This window comes from Anopheles ziemanni, chromosome X, assembly GCF_943734765.1.
Source record: "Anopheles ziemanni chromosome X, idAnoZiCoDA_A2_x.2, whole genome shotgun sequence".
NCBI lineage: Eukaryota > Metazoa > Arthropoda > Insecta > Diptera > Culicidae > Anopheles > Anopheles ziemanni.
This window is the reverse complement of record NC_080707.1, coordinates 6,421,544-6,444,511: the sequence shown is the minus strand read 5'-3', so window position 1 is coordinate 6,444,511 and position 22,968 is coordinate 6,421,544. Positions and strand designations below refer to the sequence as shown.

Here is a 22,968-nt window from a genome sequence, read left to right as displayed (position 1 = left end):
TGAGTTTAAAGAAGGAATAGTAACAAACAGAGCACCAGGTTATTAAAAGGGGTTTTTTGTTGAGTGGTAAAATATTATTAATACATCGTCGGGGCCATTCGGAAGTAGTGGAGCGGTAACCATAACCGGAAAGGTGAGCCACTGTAGAAGAAGCAGAACCCTAAACCACGAGAAGGGAGTCACGAGAAGATACTCACAATTGATCTCCTCCAGGCTCGACTGGGATTGCGAGACGGTGTTGGCCTTCAGCTGGCGCAGGATGGACGACGGTGTCAGCAGATGATCGGGCGGTGCCGGCTCCGGTGGTGTCGTCGGTGGCGGGTAGATTTGGAAGCCCTGGTTGCTGCCACCCTTGTCGAAGTCGCTGCTGTCCTCGTAGTAGTACATATTGCTATACTGCTGCTGCTGCTGCTGCTGCTGATGCTGCTGGTGATGGTGGAGCTGCTGTTGGTGCTGGTGTTGCTGCGCTTGCTGCTTGAGGCTGTCGAGATCGTCGAGCGAGTTGATCGAGCGGTTGTCGAACAGCTGCTGGGACATCTTCTGCTGGTGTTGATGCGGGTGCATCTGCTGCTGCTGCTGCTGGGCGTGGTGCGGGTGGAGCGGTCCCCCGCCGCCACCGCCACTGCCCCCACGGTAGGTGGTGGACGAACCGTTGATGAGGTAGCTTTCGTACCGGGGCGGCGGCTGTGGCACCTGCTGCTGGTGGTGATGGTGCATCGAGTGCTCCATCGTGCCCTCGCCGGAGTCGATCGTCAGCGGTTCCTCCATGTTAAACGCGTGCTCGATCTCCGGCTTCTTGTCCCACACCTCCTTCAGGAAGGGCGCGAACGAGGCGAACCGGAACTGACCGTCGTCGTCCGAGGCGGTGGCGAAGTGGGCCCGCAGCTTGTCCGCGATCGCGTTACCCTCGGTGATGAGCAGCTGCGAGAGCTCGCTGGCGAAGAACGCATTGGCGCCGCCCTGCTCCGACACGGCCACGATCTGCATCGGCAGGTTGGGAATGTTGAGCGAGAAGGCGCTCAGCGTCGACAGGGACGCCTTCCGCTTGCTCGAGTACAGCAGGATGAAGCCGTGGATGAGGTCGTCGCGGAACGCGTTGGCGCCGTGGTAGGACGAGAGGATCAGCTCGACCCGCCGCTTCGAGTCGCCGAGGAACATCTCGAAGATGATGTTACGCTCGCCCGCGCTCACGCACGACTGCTCCAGCATCATCGCGCTCAGCAGCGTCTCGACGGAGAACGGGTCGCCGCAGAAGATGCACATGATCAGCCGCAGATCGGGCAGGTCGTGCAGCGCCAGCCCGTACTTGAGGTCCTCGAACGGAATCGACTCGATCACGCTGTTCAGCGTGGTGTCGACGAACTTGGCCTGCTGCTGCGACACGTAGAACTCGTTCTCGTCGATAAACACGCAGTGCAGCTTCTCCGCCAGCGACTGCCCATCCGCCTGCAGCTGGTGCAGCGTGCTCTGGCCGTTTTTCTCGTCGCTCATGAACACGATGTGCAGATTGTTGACGCTGTCCTTGAAGTCGAGATTGTCGACCAGCAGGCGATCGAGCACCTCGTACACGTACTGGAACGTCGCCCGGTTCGAGTAGCAGCAGATCAGCCCCTTCGATTGCAGCTCGAACGAGAACGAATCGTTGTCCCGGTTGATCGTCTCGATGTTCAGCCCGTACACTTGGCCGTCGAAGATGTACTCTCCGTTGTCGTTGCAGTTCTGGTGGATCTTGTCGATGAAGTCGTTCGCGATGTAGTCCAGCCCGATCACTATCAGGTTCAGCTGCAACTGGCCATCCTTCTGCGCGAACCGAGGGTTTGGTAGGCTGTACAGACAAAGAGAGAAAGGCAAACGAAGCTGATGATACGCTGGAGACAAGTGGAGAGAACAATTGCACACACGTACTTTTGGTTCGCGATCAGTATTCGCTCGATCAGCGCGTCCATGCAGTTCGGGAAGGCCGGACAGTGCTCCCGGATCGGGCAGTGCACGAAGCCGAGGTGCTGGAACAGCATCACCTTCCGGTCCTGGTCGAGCCGGTCGAGCAGCTTGTAGCGCAGGTCCTCCTGCAGCACGTCGGTGATCTCCTTGATGTCGTTCTGCGTGATCGTGCCGGACGGCTCGATGTTCTTGAAGTGGTAGAACCGGTCCGCGTGCTCCATCAGCAGCTCCTGGAAGTTGTGCTTGGCCGACTCGACCAGCTCCCGCTGGTGGTTGTCGTAGATCTGCTGGCAGTCGTGCTCGGACAGCGCCTCGAAGCACTCGCGGCCCATAAACAGCACGCGCACCTCCGACAGCTGCTTGCCCGGCGTCACGTAGCCGGTTTCCTCCAGCAGCTTCTTGAACTGCTTCTTCCACCTGCGCGGCGCACACGAGCGTTTGGGGACGAGCGGGGATAAAACGGATGCAACAGATTGCGATTAGGCGTTGGGCAAACATTTAACAAAAACCGACCAACCAAAACCCGAGCCTCATCGCTCATCATCACTCAAACACCCACACGCACACACTCTCGAGGTCGGGGCATGGCATCGGTCGGTTGTGACGGGAAGGGGGATGCGGGGCCCGGACATGGGACGGGGACGGGGATCGTTTGGTAGTGGGTGTGTGCCAAGTGGGGCGGGACACGGAGTGTGTAAGTTTGTTGTTTGCGTTATTTGTTTTGCAGGTTTTGTTTTTTTTTTTCGGGGGGCGGGGTGGGATATGGAAGGACGAAAATAGATAGAATGGAACATTTCAATTCACCTCTTTGGCATCCTGTTGGCAGGCACACACAGACAAACGCACACAGTCACACATGCGCACGCACACACGCACGCACACACACACACACACGCGCGCATACGTGACGGGTGGTGGTGTGGTGGGTGGTGGGTGAGGCAAGTGTTTAAGATTTACGTTTTTTTTTACGAAACCACAATAGGCAAGCACAAGACAGACAAAAAGGTACGAGAATGAAAAAAAAGAGATACAAATACAAGAACGTTTAGTTAGAGTGAGTCAACGGCGCGCTGACGATGCCATCTATGGCGACGGCTCGGTACAGAGTCGTAAGTAGGAAAGGTTTTGAAAGAGCAATAGTTGAGTAGAGAACATAGGTTAGGGCGGGTGGGGGAAAAAAGCGGGACGAAGAACGCATAAATCGGAGCATCTAGTAAAACGAAAGTATGTTTGAACAAATGAACGGTAAAATAAAAACAAACAAAAACCATAAAAAAACGAAAACACAAAAAAGGAGGAAACTAAAAAGCAGCCGACGAGCGAAAACGAAAAGCGTAAACAAAACGGTTCGCTCTACTACTGTTCGCCCCGTTCATCTCCACTACACGTCCTAGGTTTACGCGAAAGAGCAACGATAGTTGGCAGAAACTATTGCCGACGGGCCTGGCTGTTCGACCGTGATTGCTGTGAAACACGAGAGACGCGCCCCCCCTCAAATCCATGTATGTTTTTCTTGCCTTTGTTCCGCGCCTTGATCGTTCAGCAAACAATGCACCAACTTCCTTCTCCGCGCGAAAAGTTTCGTTAGGAATTTGTTCCGTGCCGCGGAAAGGGAACCGGTTTTTGCTCCCACAGGATCAACGGACGTCCGGACGATTGTTGACTCTAGCTTTTTTGCTTATAGAAGCACACAACATTAACACAGCAGCTTCGAAACAAATTGCACGTCTACGAGGAACCAAATGTTACTGGCTCGTAAACGCATTGCGTAAACACAGTTACAGGATTGCAATTGTTTTAAATCGACACGATGTCGGAGGGGTGAGTTTTTCACTTTTAGAACTTCTCGGAAAATTATCATCCACAATCATTAAATGCATCTTGTTGAAGAGGTTAAGCCTCGGTGAACATCATTGCTTCCCTTCGGAGGGCGGGTGCAGGAAAAAGGCAAGTAAAACATGGTTCATTTAGTTTTGCCAAACTCACTTTCCAAATCCTAATAGCTAATCGCAAACTCGAAACCGAAAACAAATAAAAAGAGAAAAACAAAAACAGGTGCAAGCTAGTAAAATCGAAATGGCACAAATTTTCAAACTCGAATAGAACGCAATCAAAACCGGGAGATACCGCGGAAAACGCAACACAAAAGTTCTAAATAAGTAGAACTAAAACCCAAATACAGCCTACAGCACACGCGAGGAAAACGAGGGCAAACAGATGTGGAGCAAGAGAAAGTACGGGTAGGTAGGGGTGGTAGTATTGGATTGGTTTTTGGGGCGGGGGTGGGGGCGCCAGGGCGGCGGACTTACTCTAGCCGCTTCTGCTCCTGCTGGAGCGCGTTCATGTGGTTCTTGAAGACGGTTTCGGCCTCGGGCGTGTCGAGGATGTCGAACGGTATCCGGTTCTCGTCCTCCATGTCGCTCATGTCGCTCAGCTCGGCCCAGCTGCCGCCGCGCTCGACCGCGTCGAAGAAGTACTGCTCGTAGTCGATGTGGTTGCGGAAGTAGCCCCGTATCGACGCCCAGTCGTTGAAGCTGTCCAGCTCGATGTTGATGCTGTTGATGTCGGGCAGGATCTCCTGCAGCACGCACGCGAACGAGTCCATGTAGCTCTGCAGCTTCTTCGACTGGTAGTCCTCGCGCAGCTTCTTGATGTGCCGCCGGAAGATGCGCTGGCCGGCCTCCTTGCCGAACAGCTCGAGAAAGTCGTTCCACTCCCGGTGGCTGGCGAGCTTCTTCGACGAGGTGGTCCAGATCGAGCGGTGGTCGGTGATCTGCGTGCGTATCAGGCGCGTCACGAACTCGGTGCTGGTGGTGAGCAGGTCGGTCCGCTGCTTGGCCGCCTCGCCGTACGACGGTATCTTCGAGCGCTGCTTCGCCTTGTCGATCATCTGCGCCAGCACGATGAACGCCAGGTCGATGTTGATGCTCTCGTGCGCGGACGTCTCGATCAGCAGTATCTGGCCCTTGTACTCCTTGCGCGAGCAGATCTTCTCCGCCTCGCGCACGTACAGCTCGCTCGCGTCATCGTTCTTGGTCGTCACCAGCACCACCGGCTTCTTGTTCTTCAGCACGTTGTTGATGATCTGCGTGACGAACTCGACCTGCTTCTCCACCGTCCGGTTCGGCACGACGCTCACGTCGAACACGCACACGAACCCGTCCACCAGGAAGCGGCCCTCGGGCAGCACCACCTCCTCGTACTCGTGCTCGATGCCGAGCTGGTTCTTGCAGATGTACTTCAGCTTCTCCTGCGACGACATCCGGATGGCCGCGCACCGCTTGATGTACGGCTCCATCTTGCCCACCTTGAACGGCTGGAAGGTGGCATCGTCCACGAACTCGGTCTGCTCGATCACGCTGAAGTTGTAGTCGACGCCCTCCTCGGACGTTTTGCGCACCTCACCCCAGTACAGGAAGTGATCGTTGTTCACTACGCGCCCGCTGAAGTCCGACTGAAACACGGAAAACAAAACAAGGTTTAGTTTCGGATCAATATGTTTCGCTGTTCACACGCTGTACAACACTCACCTGACTCAGCACCGAGATGTGGTCGATCGCGTAATCGTCTGTCTTGGGGCGCACGAACCGATTGCACAGGCAGGACTTGCCCACGCCCAGCTGCCCCTTGTCCTTCTCGACCCCGGAGAGACCCACGACGGACACATTGATCTGTTTCATTATTCACAACGCTCCTGTCGGGAAGTAGGACTCAGAACTTCGTCGAACCTTTGCGCGGCTTTGGGTTACTTCAGACGCTTAATGCTATTGCACTCTGTTTTCTTTCGCTGTTTGTTTGTGTTGTGGTTTTCAATTGGAGGGAGTTGTTCTGTGGTGGTTTCTTTTTTTTTTGATCGCACACTGTACTCAGTCGAAGATCCTCTTAGCCGCCTAGCCTCGGCTTGCTCGTGCCAGTGGGAAGTGTGGACGTGTTGTTGACGGTGCAGCTGCGGGGTTTAGCGGTACACCTCCGAGGCGTTGTGCGTACGAATAGGGTTTGAATTGACGTGACTCCTTCCGTTCCGGTGTCGTTTGCGAGCATCGATCCGTCTACAACCTCAGCCACATCAGCGTATGGTTCGGCACGGACATGGGCTGTCTATCGGGAGGAGAAAGTGGAAGAAGAGTAACTTAGGTTAGAATAACTTCAACAACAAACACATTTTAGTTAGTCAATGTTTCTATTTTTACGGAACAGAATGTGCAAAGAAACTAACAAAACTTTGTTCAAAATGATTCCTTCCATGTATAAAACGTCGCAAGGATACTCATTCACGGCAATGTATAATAAAACAACTTGTTTAAAATTTTAAAAACCTTTTTTAAGTTAAAAAAAAATACATGCTTTCGTTACACAATTTCAGCCTAATGCAAACTGACTTGTTTGATAACTGAGTAATGTTTTCTGGTACTAAAAAATTGTATGGATATTTAAAACTATCAAAACCTTATAAAAAAAATTATTATTCTTGGATTTAAAATGTTCTCTTTCAGCAAGGCTCTTCTTTGATTATACTGTTATACTTATGATGAATTGGTACAAAAATGTTTTATAAATTGTGACCAAATTTCGTGCACTGGAAAAATGTTTTTTCACTCCTTGAACCGACACCGTTTTCCACTTTTCAAAATGTATCTCTTTGACTTCGAACAATCTTCTGTGTATTGCTTAGTATTAATTATATGCACTGTTTTATGTTAATCACTCTGTTTTATTTCAGTTGTTATATTTGTTTAAATGTTTTAATGATGGTATTGCGATTGCGACAACGATATGCTTGAAATTTATAAGTTGATTATAAACATGTTTTCAATGTTCAAATCGAAAAATGGACTATAATATTTAAGAAAGTGCTTTCACAATGGTTAACTCTTTCTCGGGGCGCAATGTTTTGCCAAATTTGCATACACCACACACACCCACACGGACACAGTACACTTCTACGTTAAGTGTTTGTAACTTCACACTTTCTTTTCCGGGAAACTGTTTGATGCAACAGGTCTCCCCCTGCGTTGATTTGCGAGATTGCAATGCAAGGAAGGAAAGACACTCGCACACCGTTGCACAACTGCACCATTCGACAGGTTTGAGGGAAAAGATGACGGTTGATCGGAAGCAGGAAGCGAGCGGAATGGTACGGAAAGCCAAGAAGTCAAGGTATGCTCTCAACGACGGATTGGTGGTTGATTGGTTGTTGAGTGGCGGATTGTTGTGGTGTGGAATGCTGGCCGCAAGTCAGCGGTGTTCACCGGCTAGAGGATCGCACTGCACTGTTGCACAAAAGGATCAGGTGAGTGGAGGCTTTGGTTGTGTTGGTTGCACTTGGATGGGGATTGGCTTGATTGACAGGTGTTGGTCTTCCAACGGTGGAGTTGCAACTGAACGACTGCAGCCCGGCGATGGCGCTATTTATCTGATTCCTGCCCCGACAACGATGATCCATGCACACACACAGCATGTCTCCTCGACCGGTCACACACGCACCAGGATACGTACCGACAGTTCGAGCAATAAAATAGCAATATAAATCCGGACAATCCGGTCGCAGGGAAAAAAGGTGGACAGTCGCCAGCCCGGCTGTTGCACGGGGCCATTATCATGCCGGGAGCTCATCCTTATCAGGAAAATGTCCCCTCCAATCTTCGCCCCTTCCCTGCAGCAGCTCCCAACAAGCGGTAGATAGTCGTCAATCAATCCGACCTGCTTGCTCTGCGTCTTGGCGATGGCAAAGTTTCAAACCATACCGGCGTTCTCGCACTTCCCGGCATCCCTTCACCAAAGGGGGTGAAGGAGGCGGAAGGGAGGGGGTGGGGTACCCGAAGGCGACAACAAGCGCAAGCCGAATGGTGCGCGATTGCGCATCAGAACACGGGACCAGGGAGAGATGTAAGATGGAAGGCGTGTGTGTGGTGGTGGTGGAGGGAGGGGGAGGGGGGAGGCCACGGGGTGGGGGGATGCACTATCTGCAGACATTCTACCACGCACTTAAGCATCTCCCCGCGTTTGGATGTTAAAAATAATTTAAATAGCGTCTGACAATATCATTAGGAAATGGAAAACCATCGCAATCATTGGAAAACAAACATTAAACCCTCCCCTTCCCCCTTCCTCCCAGTCGACGGTGGCATATGGCACAGAACAATCGCGGGGTCATCCTGTTGATGGTAAAATAAGACGGAGCACTCGCGACCACACAGTTGTTAGCAGGAATGCGCTCCGGGGAAAACCTTTTTCCTTGCAGACATTTGCATCGGTATTTGCCGATCGTGGACTGCGATGGGATGGTTGGAGGTGTATTGCTTTATCAATTACATACTTGAGGTGAGACGTGTTACATCTTAAGAACGCTAGCAGGTTTGAGAAAACGCGGCAGATTCCACCAACTTGTGAAATTCAAGGACTGCTATATTTTCACCAGACATTTCTACAATCCGTTCTAATCCTTTCCCATTTGATATGGCTGCGTGTTGAGGTGTAGTGCAAGTCCCCGATTCTGTGGAAGCTCCTCCGACCCCCTTTTACCACCTGGTTACAGCTACTCCAGCTGCAGTTCTAGACTACTAGAGTTCCTCTGCAAAATCCTAGAGTGACAGAAGGTTCCTGGTGTACGGTGGAAAATCGCCACTGTTTGGTTTTCATCCTGCACCCTCCTCTTGGCATGTGCAGCGAATTGTTCCCGACCATACACCTACTCCCCTGTCCCTACTGCCCTTTGGGAGGTAGCTAGCTGGAAGTCTGGGACATGTCCTCACCTAGGACTAGGAGGAATGGTTTAGATTGAAGGGGGTAGGTAGGGGAAGGGCGGAACCTTTCTGGTAGGCACTTAATTAGCTATTCTACATACTTCCAGTGCGATCCCGACGCCGCGTTGCTATGTTTGCCCGTGTACGCTGGAAGCCATGAAGTCAACTTCAGCGGAGCACAATATGGCCGTCGTCGCCAACGCGCTCTAGAGCGACCTGTTGGCTCGGCTGGTTGTCTAATTTCGCGCTCGCTCGTGCTTTGACCCCAATTAGAGGAGAAAAATCATTTAATGTAAAACAACACCAACGGTAAGTAAAACAATTGAAACGAATTTTCCGCGGTAAACAAACTCTCCGCAAGGATCGCCCGGTAGCCCGGCGAGCTTCGGCGTAACCGGGGCCGTGGGGTTTTGGTTAGTTAACGATGTTCAGCGAACAGCTTGGCAATTATATTAAAATAAATTAACAACAAAAGCGGCGCACAAACTGGAAAACAACGCAAATGAGAAGAAAAATAAGCATGGAACAAGCATGTTTATTCAAAACCAATCCGCACACAATGGAGGCCATGGAAACGGGTGTAGGAGTGCTATTTCCTCGATCGCAGGTTTCCAACAGGATGAAGCGATGAAATTAAAAATAAAACCCGAGCAAAAACAAAATTGATTGTCCGGATTATCCGGAGTGCATCCTTCCGGCAGTCCGGGAAAATGGAAAGAAGCAAGGAGCGAGGGGAGGGACTCGAAAAAGTATCCGTCACACAGCTGACTGGACGATTAAACCGGTTCAGGCACACCGCGCCAGAACTGGGTTTTCTTCCGGGTTTCCGGGCAGAAACTTTCCACGCCGCTGCGATGGATATAAAACCCCGGCTTACCGAAGAACGTACTCGGAGGAGCGGCTGCTTAAGAACGAATACGCCATTTTTCCCGGTGCGTTCCGGGAGGTGCAGCAATCGTAAAGCTCGGTAATGTCGGCCGGAAGATTGCGCCGAACGCATTTTCTCCCGCTCGGCTGGACACATCGGACACCCACGAACGTCAATCACGACTCATCAAACATGGCCCACATTTCCTCCCGGGGGATATGCAGAGATGTCATAACTTCAGGCAGGAGAGTGGGTTGTCACACTCAACGCACCGGATTGGATATCCCCTCCCGGGTGGACAGGATTTTTATTAGCGCCGCTGTAAAATAGCACAGTGGTCTAGCGTCTGCGATTCGGGCGGACAATTCTACATGCAATATTTTACCACTTGAATGGCTCATTAAACTCGACCAAGGAGAGTCCATGTTACAATCCTCTATAATCCAAATGTTTTTGAGAGCCTTTCCGCAATGTGGCTTATCGAAAATGCAAAACTCCAACGCTGATCGAAATGTTTAAATCCACTCTTTACTTATTTCAAAGATGAAATTGAACGTTTGTGTGTCTGTCTGGCCTCATATGTTGTTTAGAAAATATTGATCTCATCCAATTAATCAACAACAAATATTGTCAAATACACATTCCAACAAAGGGAAAGGTGGTTTGATCATTAAAACTAGAAGTAAAAAATCACCAAGTGTACATTGTCAACCAAAATAATAGTGATGAGAATAACAACTCAACAAGATTTGAGTGAACCATCATTACGATTAAGTCGATTTTGTGATTTAAAACGTGTAAAATGATGTATTAATCTTCGAGACGATTTGAATCCGTAACAGGGATTCGAATCCCAAGAGAGTGAATGAATGAGTAAAAGAGTTGTTAGTCACGCGAATTCGAAGTAGAGATTCGACTCCTAAATTAAGATTTGATTCTCCACGGCGACTAGCAACTCTTTTACTCATTCATTCACTCTCTTGGGATTCGAATCCCAGTAAAGGATTCAAGTAACATTAAAGGATTCCCAGTAAAGAATTCAAAAGGGAGTAACAAAAACAACCCGTTAGGATTGAAATCAATCATTCATTAGTAAGTTTCAACTCAATCATTCATTATTACTCATTACGCACATCACTACAAAATAAACCATAAGTATTGACTTGAACTCTAGACGTTCTAACAATAAAAGTATGAACTTAATATCAATTTCACTCTTCTTTTGTTTCATACCGACTGGGTGCATTGTAATTATTTTATCGGCAAAGTATAAACCATTTACTGATTGAGTTATGCTCAAACCTCGGGATGATTGTGGTGTCGTTCTCCAATAGGAAAGATATGAAGAAGTTTTTTTTTATGGAAGCTAAGTAGAAAGGAATGACTTGGAAAAACAAGCTAATGATACGAATTTATCTAGCAAACATTCATTATAAGAAAATAACAATATACTTGCAAAACATTGGGGGTAACGAAATGTAGCTCAATCGTTTGTGAGATCGTTCGTTAATCGGGTAAGAAAATTATACACTCTTTCATGGTTCTTTCATGACTCAACAAAATAGGTGACATACGTAAACGAAATTGAAACAGTTTTTAACCGCGTTCCTCCTCCGCCACTCGCCCCACTGTGACCGGGGCCCAGGCACGTGTGCGGCGGTGGAGTGTTGTGGAAACACACTGCGACAATCAAAACGCTCGCACTGTCCTCGGCGATGAGCAATGGGTGGGGAGCACTCCGGGTTGCCGAAGACATCCTTCTTCGAGTGTCATCGAGCGTAGGATAGTAGTAGTAGTAGTTAAATGGTCGTAAAAAAGCCAGCCGGACGCCATGCAATTGTACCGCCATTTCCACGCTCAGCCAGGGGCCAAAAAGTGCCACCGCTGTCCCTAGTTTCGCACACACACGTAACCGGAACGCAATTGAGTGCAAAGCGATGCACTAAAATGCAGTGCAGATGCACACACTTGGCTGCTGTTTGTTTTATGGGCCGGCGATTATGTGCACTGTTGTTAAAAAGGTCGTAATCGCAGGTTCCCGGGACGGTCGGGAGAGGTTTGCGAATTATTGCATCGTTTCGAAGGACGACGGTATTCGGGACGTAAACAGCTGAATATGCACACACACACTGAATGACGGGTAAAAGTCGGAAACGACACGGTTTCGGGCACACTTAATCGGTTTTAGCTATTTCGTTCGTTTGTTTTTTTTTTACATCTTTTCCACCACCACACCTTTACCCGACTTTCCCACCGAATCAACTTGTTGGCGAACATCAAACCCGGCTGGCGGAAAAGCGGAAGGCTGCTTGCCTTAGCTGTTTTCGAAGGATGCGCGAATGGTTGATCGCTTTCTGTTTTATTTTCCCTATTTCACTTGACAATTCTCCGTTCGGGCATCCTTAAGGAAAACAAAAACAACACGAAGAACAAGGAACGCAAGGAACGCAACCGTGATCGAACCGTGAACGTGATTGAACGGATTTACGGATAGGGAACGAGGGGCGATGGGGGGAGCGGTACAAAGTCCACCCTCCGGAAAAGCGCCACACAAAGCGGGAAAACCCCCCCCCGGGTTGAAGTGAAGCTTCTGTCAAGGCACGTCTCGAGTATCGTTACATTTCGTGCGAGCAAAGCAAAAACGAAAGTAAAAAGATGAATACATTTTGGGTTCGGTTTTCTGCTCGTGGTTTTACGTTTGGCTTGATGTGTGTGTGTGTGTATGTGTTACCATTTCCTTGTGCCTTCCAACGGAGTGTATTCCAATTTTTCCTACCCCGTTCGGGAATGTGCTTTCTTTGCTGCACGTTTTCCCAGCTCCCCGAACCCCTTTTTCCTCAGCAACATTTTTTGAAAAGTCGCCCAAAAGCGGATTTGCATCCCATGCAAACGGGAAGGTGGTGGTGGTGGTGGTGGTGGTGGTGGAACTTTCTAGCGAACACCAAGCGAAAGCTTGCACCAACAGTATAAAAAAGAAAGAAAAAAAGAACAATATCAAAACGAGCCGGAAAACTCAAATTGGTGCACATCGATCGGAAGCGATGGAAAATGGCCTCGGGCGGAAAAGAAAAAAAGGAGAGGGGGTTAGATTGGTGCAACTCCAACATCCAAACGCAGCATCGCAAGACAGCTCAAACGATGGGAAAATTTTACATGCACCCTGTTTTTCTTTTCCGTCCCCCACGGGCAACCTTTTTTGGTGCAACACTTTACTTTGTGTGTGTGTGTGTGTGTTTTTTTTTATTCCTAGTCAGCCGGAAAAATCCTTTCCAAGGAAAGAATTCTGGAATTTGTACGGGCTAGCAGTAGCAAAAATGGGAAAAGAAAACACTATCCCACGCCGTGAAAAGCAGGGAAAAGGAGGAAATAATAGCTGCCAGCGAATTTGCGTTGCAACAAAGGAGGAAATGCAATGGAAATTATTAAAAAGGGTTTACCAGCCTTTATTATGATTTTATTATGTTATCTTAAATTTTGCTACATTTATATCAAATCGTAGTACAATAGAAAAAATTGAAAGGTGAAAGTGGAGTAAAAAACAGCTGAAAATATGTATCTAATTACATTTCTAAAAGGGGTATTAAACGATTGCAACTTTCATTTGACAGCAACTGTTAAACACTCATTTCACTCATGTGAAACCCAACTCTTGTCTAAAAGCGTAATAAACAAGCAAATTTAAGTTTAAATTTCACTTAATGTAGCCAGTCAAGAAATTTATTCCATAGTAATTAAATTTGTTTGACATTTGCTAAACTGACAGCTTTAGAAAAAGTCAACAGTATAAAACCATTTTAAATGATCGTTAAACGAAATAAACAACATCGTTTTATGCGATTTAAGTTCGCTTACATGATTCACAACGCAGAATAAGAATAATTATTAATTTTAGAGATGGAATAATATAGCTTGTTTACTATTCTGCATAGTTTGTTTACCCGTTCACAATTGCCGGTTGACAGTTAACGTTAATTTGTTGTGAATTGAGTAAACGTGTGATGAATTCGGAGACTTTCAGTCAACTGAAATGAAAACGAATGAATGTTTCCGATGAATGAAAGTTGCTGTCATAGTCTTACGAGCCATAGGACATTCATTTCAACTATATTTGCCACTGAAATATACTTATTTCTTAAATTTGTAAATCAAATTTAAATTAGAGAACTGTGTTGGTACAGCTGCAATCAATCTAACCTTTGACGTCGCTCTTTTGAATCAGATCCACCATTACGTGCTCGGTTTGATAAGAGTTTCGGAACAAGTGTGCACCATTGTTTCCCCCAAAATAAACCGGTGGGGGATACTCTTCCGGCCACTGACTGCACTCTAATCATTTCCCGATTGTTTTATGGTCTAAAAATATGAGCATCACGGCGTACCCTCCTCCGCCCTTTAGCCGGCAAAACAAGATCATATTTGTGTCGCCCACGGGTCGGTCGAATCTCGCACCGGGGGTTTGGAAACGCATATGGTTTTCCCTACTGCCCGGGAACCTGATACGTACGGCGTGTGCAAACTTTCTCAAATGCAGCGGAAATGGATGGCCGGTATTCTATATTTATGTGGTTCTAAATGTGTAACAAAACAGTTCACCTAACGACCGCCACACACACACACCGTGCGGGAGGGGGGAGGGAGGATGGTTGTGCTGTTTTGTTTTTCACTTTCCGCAACCGGAAACTACTTTCACGTTTCACAGGACGACGTGGTGTTTGTTTGCGTCGGCGGAAAGGGAAGCCCAGTAATTGTTTCACGGAAGGTTCCCCACCGCTCCACGGCACGCTAAAACCCAGTGGGTGGCATGAGGCGAATGGGTGGAAAATGTCGGCAGCAACTTCTCCTCCTCAGTAGCGTAGGTATGCCACGTGCCATGCTCGCACAGCATCCAGCGTCAAGACGACGTAGACGGTGGTCTTTGCTCGCTGAAGCCGCACAGTGGATGGAAGGAGAACCAAACATATTTATTTATACGTATATATATATATATAAATCGACGCACAAGAGAAGGGAAAAACTACCGTAATAAAACGCCCACAGAGGCCTCGGAGCTCCAAACGTTCAGCGAGACACGATACCACGAGACACCGCGAAGCGCGAGATGGTATTTAAAATGTGTTTCTCCTGTGTGTTTTTCCCCATATATATTTTTTTTAACCTCCACAAGGTTCGCGACTTACCACCGGCCGAATTCTTGCGGCATCTTGTTTTCCTCTACCCCATCTGTTTGCTTCATCACAAGCTCGTCCCCTCGCTAGCTTTCCTCAAAGAGAGGTTATGTTCCGCAGTGTGATTTCCTCCGGTAGGCAAAGGCTCGTGGTCGAGGGATTTTCCACCGGCAGAGCGTTTGGTCCAATTTGCAACGTAAATGCACCGTCCTGGCTTAAGCGGAGGGATTGTGGAAGGCTCGATAGACTGGGGCGGGTGTTGTGCGATTCGAAATATCTCACAACAAGCACCAACAAGGAAACAAAGATGTGCCGGTCTGCCAAGCTCGGCGGGAAGCAAAGTTCATAAATCTACTGATAGTTACAACCCTCCTCGCTCCTCATCTCTTCGCTCTAATACTCCCGAATACTCGGAATCCATTACCAGCTACAGTGGAAATCATATACATCACCCTCACTAAATGTTTCTCCAAGCTCCCATTGGCAAACGGCACCCCAAAAGGTGGCTGAAAATAATTTCAAACCTTCACACCGACACCTGCATCCGGGGAAAATCCTCAACCCGGAGGCACGTGATTTGCGATTCCGGAAAATGTAACACAAAGCCCACCACCAAGTTCAATCTTTTCATTTTTCATGTTTTAAGTCTTATCCTCCGTTTTTTTTTTGCTGCGTTCACCGGTGGAGTTCCGGGCCGAGCGTGGAAAATGAATAATTGATGAACGGCCAGGGAGGAAAAGGGGAGTAAACCCCCGTTTGCGGTGGTGGTTTTAAGGATAACACCACGGAAAACTAGAATTACGGAATGCACCACAAAATGAACACACCGAGTTTCTTTTAACTCGTCATACCAATATCCGTTTTGTTCTCCGTTCAAGACAGTGTTGGGCTATTGTTACAACATAGTAAATGTAAATTTTGCCACAATTGTCTCTAAGGCATCTGTTTTAGAAATAACCCATCAACTTCTATCTCTAACGCAACTGCTTTTGCCTCGTAATTTACTATTCTAGTTTCTGCTCTAGCCGGAAACAAGAAAATAAAAATGAAACTGTGGTTATTCTAGATATTCCTCTGATTCTAGAGCCTCTGACAATAATAAACTTTAAAAGATTGATACTTTACAGCTAAATTATCCAAATTATGTACTTAACTTTTATGAATTTTTCGAGTGTATTTTTGCATTCCAAAACCCACAAAGTGAAGGTAAACTGGAGTATATGAACGTGTTTTCATAACTGCCAAACATGTCTTGTCACTTTGTTGATGCACCGGTAGTATATTATTCAATATTTGTAAAATTCTTTGCATTATTTTCCGTTTATAGGTCACTTTTTATATGAATTCTAATGCAACGGATAATCTACAAGTTTAAAAACACGCTAAACAACAAACTTCTTCATAAGGACATATTTGAAATCAGAGACAACAATAGATCAAATAAGTGGAAACAGGGATAAAATCTTTGAAAATAGTAGTTGAAAAACTTGTCTGCTGCAAAACTCAAAGCAAACACCTTGAGTGAAAAAAAAACTCAAAACAAACACCAAAGTAAAAACAAACCCTGTGGTTGGAGTACATAAAACAGTACAGTTACAGTACATAAAATATGTTGATAAGAATGACTAAGTAGAATCTACTTAAATGGAAAAGCCAACTTGTGGATTGATTGAAATAAAAAGCGCTGAAAACCCCTTCCAGGTTGAGCCCTTGCGACTCTAGGGATGATTTTTTCGCTCTCTGTTTGTTAACTGTGTGGTTATGTTGCAGCGACAAAAACAAATCGAACCTATGCACAGCGCAAGCAACAACCATCGCCAAGGTGAACCGATGACGATGAGCAGAAGTCGAGTGTTGCCAGCCTCACAGTGCGCGCTTCCCTCCCTGTTGGTGCCCGGAAAGTGTGTGACAAAAGCTTTCCGATTGCAGTAATAGTCCTGCCAATAGCGCTTGCGGATGTGACGGTGCCCTTTGGCCCTTCGGGGCTGGATCCGCTGGAGCCTCGCCCACAGGACGTCCGGGGATGCGCTACAGCCCGCTGGAAGGCGACGGGTTTCAGAAGCCATTAGGGCGGAAAGAATATAAGCGGCACCAGCTGGCGCACGCTCTGCACGGAAAAGGTGGTAGGTATATCCGTGCCCGGGCGCTTACAACCCAACTTTTCCCAAAGCCGGCGCGCACCCGGTGGTACCGAGCACCCGGAACGAGTAGCAACCGTCGACAAGTGTGGAATAAGCAATTTTCTCCATTCTACGGGCGAGATCTCTCCGATGCCGTGCTTAGAGATTCGTTCCTTCTTTTCCGAGCCGGTGACAGCTGGGAGAAGAGGACTCACCGAAAGGGGATTTTCGATAAGGCAGGAGGACTACGTCTACGTCAGAGGCCTTTGGGTTTGCAAAGGACGATAGAGTAGCACTCAAGTCAGGATAAGTTACAGGCAACTGTAGTACATGTAAGGTTCTCCAAAGAATCCGAAGATAGCACGCAACTGGAGCGTTCTAACTATAGTTCTAACTACTTAGAGAGAGTCCTAAAAACCAACCAACTCCAGGAAAGTAACATCCCATTCGATTCCTTTGCGTCCACTTGGTCAGCATCACAATAGAAACATTCCTACATTCCCACACGCTTCGGTTTGGCTGGGGAATGCTTTTCCGCAAGTCGTTCCACGAAAAATGCGCGTGATATGGTGATGAACGCCAGGCGGTTGTCGCTTCACACTTCTGATAAGCTTCGCAAACGTGTTAGGAAGAGAGCGAGAGTTGCATGTGACGACGCGAACAAGGAGGTTGACAGTGGCGAATGGAGAGAAATTGTCGCTAGATAAACGCAATATCTGCGAGAGTGCGCGCCGAATTCTTTTGTTTTTGTCACGGAAAATCGATCGAATTTCTCCGGACTCCACGGCCTTCGGAGCTGATAAGGACGACGACGATGTGGCGTAAGAAGTAGCGCAAGGAGCCGCGAACAGTGTCACCGGAAACCGTTCCGCGTTCCGAAAAACTCCAATCATCGCCAATCGGAGGGGATCCGTTGTCGCTACGAGCGTTTCGTTTCTGTCTGTATGTGGGTGTGTGTTCGCCTGCCGTTACCAACCACTCCCAAGCCATTCATTTTCATCTATTTTCGGTCGGCTGTCGGTTTTCTAGGCGCCTCAGCGCAAGTCCCCAGAATACCTTTGCCATTAGTAGGTGGATGTTTGAGGATTTAAGTGTCAATGGAATGACTGTTTGCAGATAGCAGTGTTACGAGCCAATACTAATCCAATTGTTTGCCTTGAGACCGAAGAAAAACGGATGCATATCTCGTTGTCTTTTACTTCTCCGACCGACGCAGAGCTTCTCTTTTCGAGCTCTGCGAAGTATCGCATCCAAATAAAACAATAATATGGCTGCCGCTTCTTTATTGGGGTTTCTTCAAAGGCAGGAAAACGAATGAATCCTGAAGAGGAAATTCGTGGTCGTAATTAAGCTGATCACGGTTTGGTTTTAATCACCCTGAACTAAAATTAAAATACGTTCGCGGTTGGAAATACGATACCAACATAAGTCTGGAACTCCAGATATAGTCCAGAATTTTAGAACACTACAGTGAAGCTACCGGCGAAAATAAAGTCTATTAGACATTTATTGCCATCGATTGTAGTTTCCCGAACGGTCGTTACATTGTGTCATCCGAAGAGCGCTCGAGGAAGAACTTTTTACAACCGAGACGAGAGCCAACCCTTCGGAGATATCCTGGATTGAGCGTTTTCCATGGAACCAACCATTCCACGCGCTACTGTTGTTGACCTGCAAGTAATTGTCCATTGTACAAATGCAGTCGCAATATCGGGACACCCTACGGGGCAGTTAACAGTCTTCTATGCGATGAAAAGCTCAGCTGTTGGTGTGCCAAACAATTCCGGGAAACTGACAGAACAAAATGCACCGAGAGTCTGGTAAACAGCATCGTTTCCCGGGGAGCTGGTTGCGACCCGTGATGTCTGATGCCTGATTGCCACCTTCTGCCGCTCAACGACTAGAGGTCATCAATTGGCGATTGACTGGCGTCCAGTCATGCGAAGGCGTTAGGTCGATGTTAAAATCCATTTAAGACGCCAGGACACGGGAATCAAAACAACCAGGATTAGCTGCACCGGGCAGGAGAGGGTGAAGCCAATTAGCCATCATTTACGTCCTTCACAGATCATTAGTTATTCTTTTTAACCGACGCACAATGATTTGATGTTTTGCTTTGCTTTCCAATCTCCTTGAGGAAAGGTGAAGGAGGACTATGGAGGAGATACCGTTTTTAAACAGGTGTGTATAGATAATAGTGAAAAATAACTGTTTCGATCGATCAGCTGAACATCTTCTTCTTCTTTCGATATGCGAGTCGGGGTATATCCTCCTACGCTAAGTCGAACAATTTGTTCCCTTACACGTAATCAGAGGCGTACCAACTCTGTCCGAACTCCTATCAAGGGGCTCGTCCTTTAGGACCGGCTAATAATAGCCATATGTCCACCCGCCGGCCACGGGAGGGATAATTCCTTCCGTTGTCAGGACACAAGAACTCGTGGTCCGCTTGATTGGCTCAAACAGAACGAGATGTGCGGCAGCTAGGATTTGTCTGACCTGAGCTCCAGCTCGGCGTCACCACGCGGTCGTGCCGTAACCTTACTTTTCCGCTAACCCTTTCAGGAAACTTATGCACTGCTAACATCCGCTCTGATGCACTACCGAACTGAAACTGCAGCTGAACATCATGTTGCTTTTACCGCTTAAACAGTGGAGTTCGGTTTGTTTACAAACATGAAAAATTTGACATTTGACATCTGATTTGTAAAATGGGAAGGGAGAAATGGTGCTCAAACTATTTTAGCTGTTTCTGCATAAACCAGCTATCAAACAAATCAAAAATTCATCAACACTTGTATGAATGTATCAACCTCCAAACAAAGGTCACCAAAACCTAAGGCGCCATTTTTATGGTAAACCGATGATGTTACGTCAAACACTTCTTTAATAATGGCTGCATGATTGCAGAACCTTTGTCGGCTGGGGTTTTTCCTACCATTCCTCAGACCTCCATGAGATCACACACTCACACACACACACACACAAGTCGTAAACATCGTTTTTCCGTTCAGTTTTAAAAGAATAATAATCAGTTAAAATGGGCAAATGATAAGCGAGTAAATGTTCATCGCAAAACGTCATCAGATGTGAAATCGGTCCTGTAAGTACGCTTGCAAATGTGTCGTCTCTCGTGTTGGCATAACCCCAAGCCTCTGCCTCTCGAGGTAACCTTCCTTTCTCGAAGAATATTCACATTTCTACACTTCTGTGCGTTGCGCGAAAATGCAATAAACGTTTGCATTACGAATCGACGCCATCGGAGGTGGCGGCTGGAAACAGTAAGTTACCATTACTGTGCCGCCCTTCCCCTACTTGCACCGGGGGGATGTAGAAGTCCGGAAGGCTTTCTCTTTTATGAGACACAAGTAGAATGGCTAATAAAACGCCCATACACGCGAGGCTCGGTCGTGCCGTAGGCTTTTGCAGACCTGAAGGGTAACGTTCATCGCACTCAGAAGGGTGGCGGGTGTGTGTCTGTGTATACGAATGACTATGCGTTATTTCCATCGAGGTGATGCTGTCAAAGCACGGAAGGAAGCGGGGTGGAGGAACAGCAGCGCTGCACGCATAAGTGTCGATTCTTAGTTCTTGGTTTTGCAAAGCATACAACTCTAAGGGATATAATAAAAAAAACACACACACACACGCGCGCCGAGGAACTCGAAGCTGCACTTTCGTCAAACATAACCTCCAAACGATAGAAAAGGGGAGAGGCGTCAGGAAAAAAACAACTTCCTTCCAAGGGTGACGCAGGCACGCAGCTAGCTTTTATTGAGCTTTTTTTTTATTTGTTATAGCACGTGTCGGTCGAAGAAGGAGGCGATTTTCTTCTTCCCAAGGGCACACAGCAACAAGCCAGCGGGTTCAGTGTTTGCCCGTGTCGCCCTGCGGGGACCCTTTTCCGAGCCACGCGAGACTGTCCGATGGCTCCATTTCGACGAAAATAGCCGTTTCTTTTTCTGTGTGTGTGCGCTTCACCGGAGGTAAAATTAACAAACCCCGCCCCCGCACGTCCTTTTTTGTCGCCCGGGACAAACACCCCCACAAGGATATTCAAGGTGATGCTGCGCCCTTTCATTAGCCGGATGCTTCCGATATCTATAAACGAGGGTAGGAAAAATGAAAAACAAAACAAACCAAAAAAACAAACCAACTAAAAAGGAAAGCTACCCCACATACAAACACCGACGCCGTGGTCGGGGAAACTTTAGCAAGGTTGATCTCGTTGCCCACAGTCTCCCTATCAATAGCCCCCGGTTATTGGAGCGCTTCGCTGCTGCTTCCCAGAAGCGCCACAAGTGGCTGCGACGGGGAGGGGGTGGGAGTGGTGGGGGGGAATTTTAAGGCTTTCGGAAAATTCCTTGCTAGCAGTGGGAGGAGGCAGGGTGCTCGAGTGCCTCGGCACGAGTCGGGTGGACCGCACCGAACGAAGCAATCTCCAATTTGATCCGCTTTTGTGTGGTGCGAAATGAGGTCTTAGGTCTTAGGAGGCGGCAAGGTGAGAGAATTTTCCGCGCGGGGGGAAAAGGGAAAAACGTGAATCGCAATCTTCCCAGGCAAGGTAAGCATAAGTCCTTGACCGAATTATGGTTCGGGAAGGAGGAAAACCAGCACGATAGCTCGCTTCACTGGCGAGGTGATGCCATTGAACATGCAGTAGGGATGCACCATAGGAGACCACCACCCCCTCTGGAGCTGGTTCCGTCCACATGCAGTTTATTTTCATTTTTAACAACCTCCTCTCAACATGCAAAATGCCAACAAGCGAAAACTAGGAGGGTGATTTAATGGAAAAACGAAAGGATTTTCAAGGATTCCTAAAACCCGGGCGTCCCTCGATACTCCAGGGCCAACAGCCTTTAGTATATTCTCTCGTGCAAGGATAACTATCTTTCAACAGGATAGCTTTATCCAAATTAGACTCTTTCTTATCCAACAATAACTCTAGAAACTCTCCTATAAAGAAAGGAGAAAACATCTTAACTAGTTTAATTATGCGTTTATACAACCTATGTTTATGCTTCTTTAAAGATAAACATACAACGATAAATTTGTTTACGATTGTTAATTGATGTTAGGAAAACATTGTAATAACAGTAAAAAACACATAAACATAGTAAAATGCAAATGGAAATGTGTAATGAATCAGAAAACATTAAGGATAGGATAGAATTAATCCTTTTTCAACTTTTCACCACCCCTTGCACGAAAGTGACAGAAGAAAGTGTGTTCTAATTCTCTTATTTCAGGTCTTAGAAGTAAGTTCACAGAATATAAATCCTGGCAATAGCCTTTCACTGTAAAATGGCTGTAAATTAAGCAGGAAAAACGCAATCCATGAATGCGATTGGAACTTTCCTGGACTGGATTGGTTTTATTGATTAATAAAACCCTTCGTTGGAAGTTTTTAAGATCAACCCGCATAAGATTGAACATGCACGACTCAAACGGAATGATAATTAATTGGAAAAATGAGCTCACTAGCCCTTCGTAGACAACGACGACAGAAATTCGAGCAGTTGCAAACAGCAACATCCTGTGGCAATCAACCACTTGACCTTTCGGTCGCGTGAACAAACACTGGAGTCGAGGAGTTCCAGAGTCGTCCGGATGAAAGGAAGGTACATCCCCAAAACTAAACGGGCAGCTTCAAGCGGGAAATGGCTCGTGGGGGTGTATGCCAGTGCACTGGAAGAAGGAATTAAATAGTTAATTGATTTGTAATGCTATAGTTGATAAGTTGGTTTTGCTAATCATACCTAGCGGGTATTCTGCCATTATAGAATTTAACGTAACCAAGCCGATTGGGTAGAGTTGCATACATTTGGGTGCAAACAAATATAGCATATAGCCAAAATCATTTAGGATAAACCTACGAATTTATCATCTCTTAGCTCGACAAGATTGTACAGAGTTTAAACAACACAAAGTATTCCCTTTCTGTACCAGAAGACCATCACATGTGTAGCCTTTAGCATCTTTTAGCGAAGGAGGCGAGTAAGTTCCATTTGTGGCGAGGCATTTTTGCTGTCCGAATGATGTGAAATACTTGGAAATATGTTCTACAAAGTACACTCTCGACTTTGATGTCGCTCCGGTTTTATGCGTGCATCAAATATAGTGTAGCT

The 22,968-nt window shown here is 47.2% G+C and overlaps 1 protein-coding gene across 1 annotated transcript in view; it reads right to left on the bottom strand.

Annotated features, from left to right (window-relative positions):
- Positions 1 to 22,968, bottom strand: part of LOC131291367 (rho GTPase-activating protein 190) — a 37,742-nt gene that overhangs the window by 3,285 nt on the left and 11,489 nt on the right. Inside the window, exons 3-7 of the mRNA XM_058320567.1 lie at positions 5,472 to 6,039; positions 4,251 to 5,395; positions 2,746 to 2,757; positions 1,906 to 2,358; positions 198 to 1,825 (exon numbers count right to left, since the gene is read on the bottom strand). Of these exons, the coding sequence (XP_058176550.1) occupies positions 198 to 1,825; positions 1,906 to 2,358; positions 2,746 to 2,757; positions 4,251 to 5,395; positions 5,472 to 5,621 (3,388 nt within the window). The 5' untranslated portion in view covers positions 5,622 to 6,039. The remainder of the gene's footprint in view (positions 1 to 197; positions 1,826 to 1,905; positions 2,359 to 2,745; positions 2,758 to 4,250; positions 5,396 to 5,471; positions 6,040 to 22,968) is intronic.